The 1451-nt window shown below is 52.1% G+C and overlaps 1 protein-coding gene across 1 annotated transcript; it reads right to left on the reverse strand.

The window, feature by feature from the left end:
• Nucleotides 1-217: 217 nt before the first annotated feature.
• Nucleotides 218-1135, reverse strand: J4E85_006858 (uncharacterized protein; the record flags this gene model as incomplete). Its single annotated transcript, XM_051471093.1, has 2 exons — nucleotides 218-918; nucleotides 1093-1135. 2 exons carry the CDS (start codon nucleotides 1133-1135, stop codon nucleotides 218-220), a joined length of 744 nt encoding a protein of 247 aa, XP_051325303.1.
• Nucleotides 1136-1451: the final 316 nt, after the last annotated feature.

The following is a 1451-nucleotide window of genomic DNA, read 5'->3' on the forward strand; positions in this document are numbered from 1 at the left end:
TGCTGGGCCGGCCAGTAATGATACTGAGAATTCTCTCAAGTGAGTACAAACTCCACCAAGTTTGCACCAACGTCTCACGTTTTGATGCGTTTGCAGAGGGGTCCTCGTTCCGTACATGGAGACCGAGAGAGTAGGCTGATCGCAAAGCCACACCGACAAGCGTCCACGCCCTGGACTGATTAGCAAGACGGCACTAACTCTCCATCCGGATTGCGACTTACCGACTGACTTGTCCAACACTTAGCCAATAAAACGCAAGAAGCCCCAAGCCTTGGATTTGCGGTACATCGGAATGTGTGGTCAGGGAGGCTTCATTCAACCCAAAAGCCCTCGCTCTTGCGTGGAACAGGTTCGCGTCGCCCTCCGGCCAGTCCTTGTTGTAAAGATACGAATAGTTGGCGCCGATAGCGAAAACAAGATTCAGGATCGCCTGCCACTTGGGATTTAGACGCGGTGCCTTTCCCTCACGTAGCGCCGCAAAGTATACGCGAGTTTGTTTGACGAAGTTGCGTGGTAGAATCGGGAAAGAGTCGTGCACTCTGAGCATGTAGCATTGCACCAGATGCTCGGCGAAATCGGGTCGCGGCAGCTCATACGGATCCACGTAAAAGTTGACACTCACGTCATCGCAGTCGGCCCAGAAGCTGAATGAGCTTACTTGCTCGTTGCTGAGAACGTTCGAAGGACGGCGTTGGGACCTGGATCCGGACCATTCTCCGTCTGGTCTTTCTTGTTGAGCAAGAGCTACTGTACGCAACCACTGTACTTCTGAGCTCTTGCCAACGAATCCTGTTGACCGGGCTCCGTCGCTACTGTGTAAGTCTTCGTCCAGCAGATCCAATGCCTCAGTGTCAAGATGCTCGAAGTGCTCGAAACCGCTCGCCTCTCCGCTGCCTTGTGAACCATGACTGTCGACGTCTGGTTGCGAGGGGATTGGGGTCGGAGTACGTCTCTGTTCTGACAGGTCTTCATCCATCTAGCCCATGTCAGCTTTCTAGTCTTTCCCTTTCGCGTTTTGTGCATAAGATCTATCAGGACCCAACTCACATCTTCCAGAATGTCGGCAATCCTTTCCCCATCCTCGGTGCTTACCCGGTCCCTTAACTGCGTTAGGAAGTCGGTTAATTGGTGGCATTGTTCAGTGACGCTGGGAATGTCAGCAATGCAAACATAATTTCCAGCGGAGACTGGACAGACATTTTCAATCGATCTTTCCGGGGCAAAATGTAGACGCATTCGCGATTCGTGGTCGCACAATGCTTGCACCTTGGCTTCTCGCCCGTGCATTTGATCTTGTGGGAGCGACACTAAAAATGCCGCTGTCAGAAGCCGTACCAAATTCAAAAAACACTGGCCTATCGGAAAGCCCATCGGCTGAGACTCCTGGTTAAACCAGGAGTTGTGTAAAATCGAGCACCCGTCATCGGCACAAAAATCTCGTACGCGATTCA

Source organism: Alternaria conjuncta (assembly GCF_024043145.1).
Source record: "Alternaria conjuncta strain BMP 0040 chromosome Unknown scaffold_9, whole genome shotgun sequence".
Lineage (NCBI taxonomy): Eukaryota > Fungi > Ascomycota > Dothideomycetes > Pleosporales > Pleosporaceae > Alternaria > Alternaria conjuncta.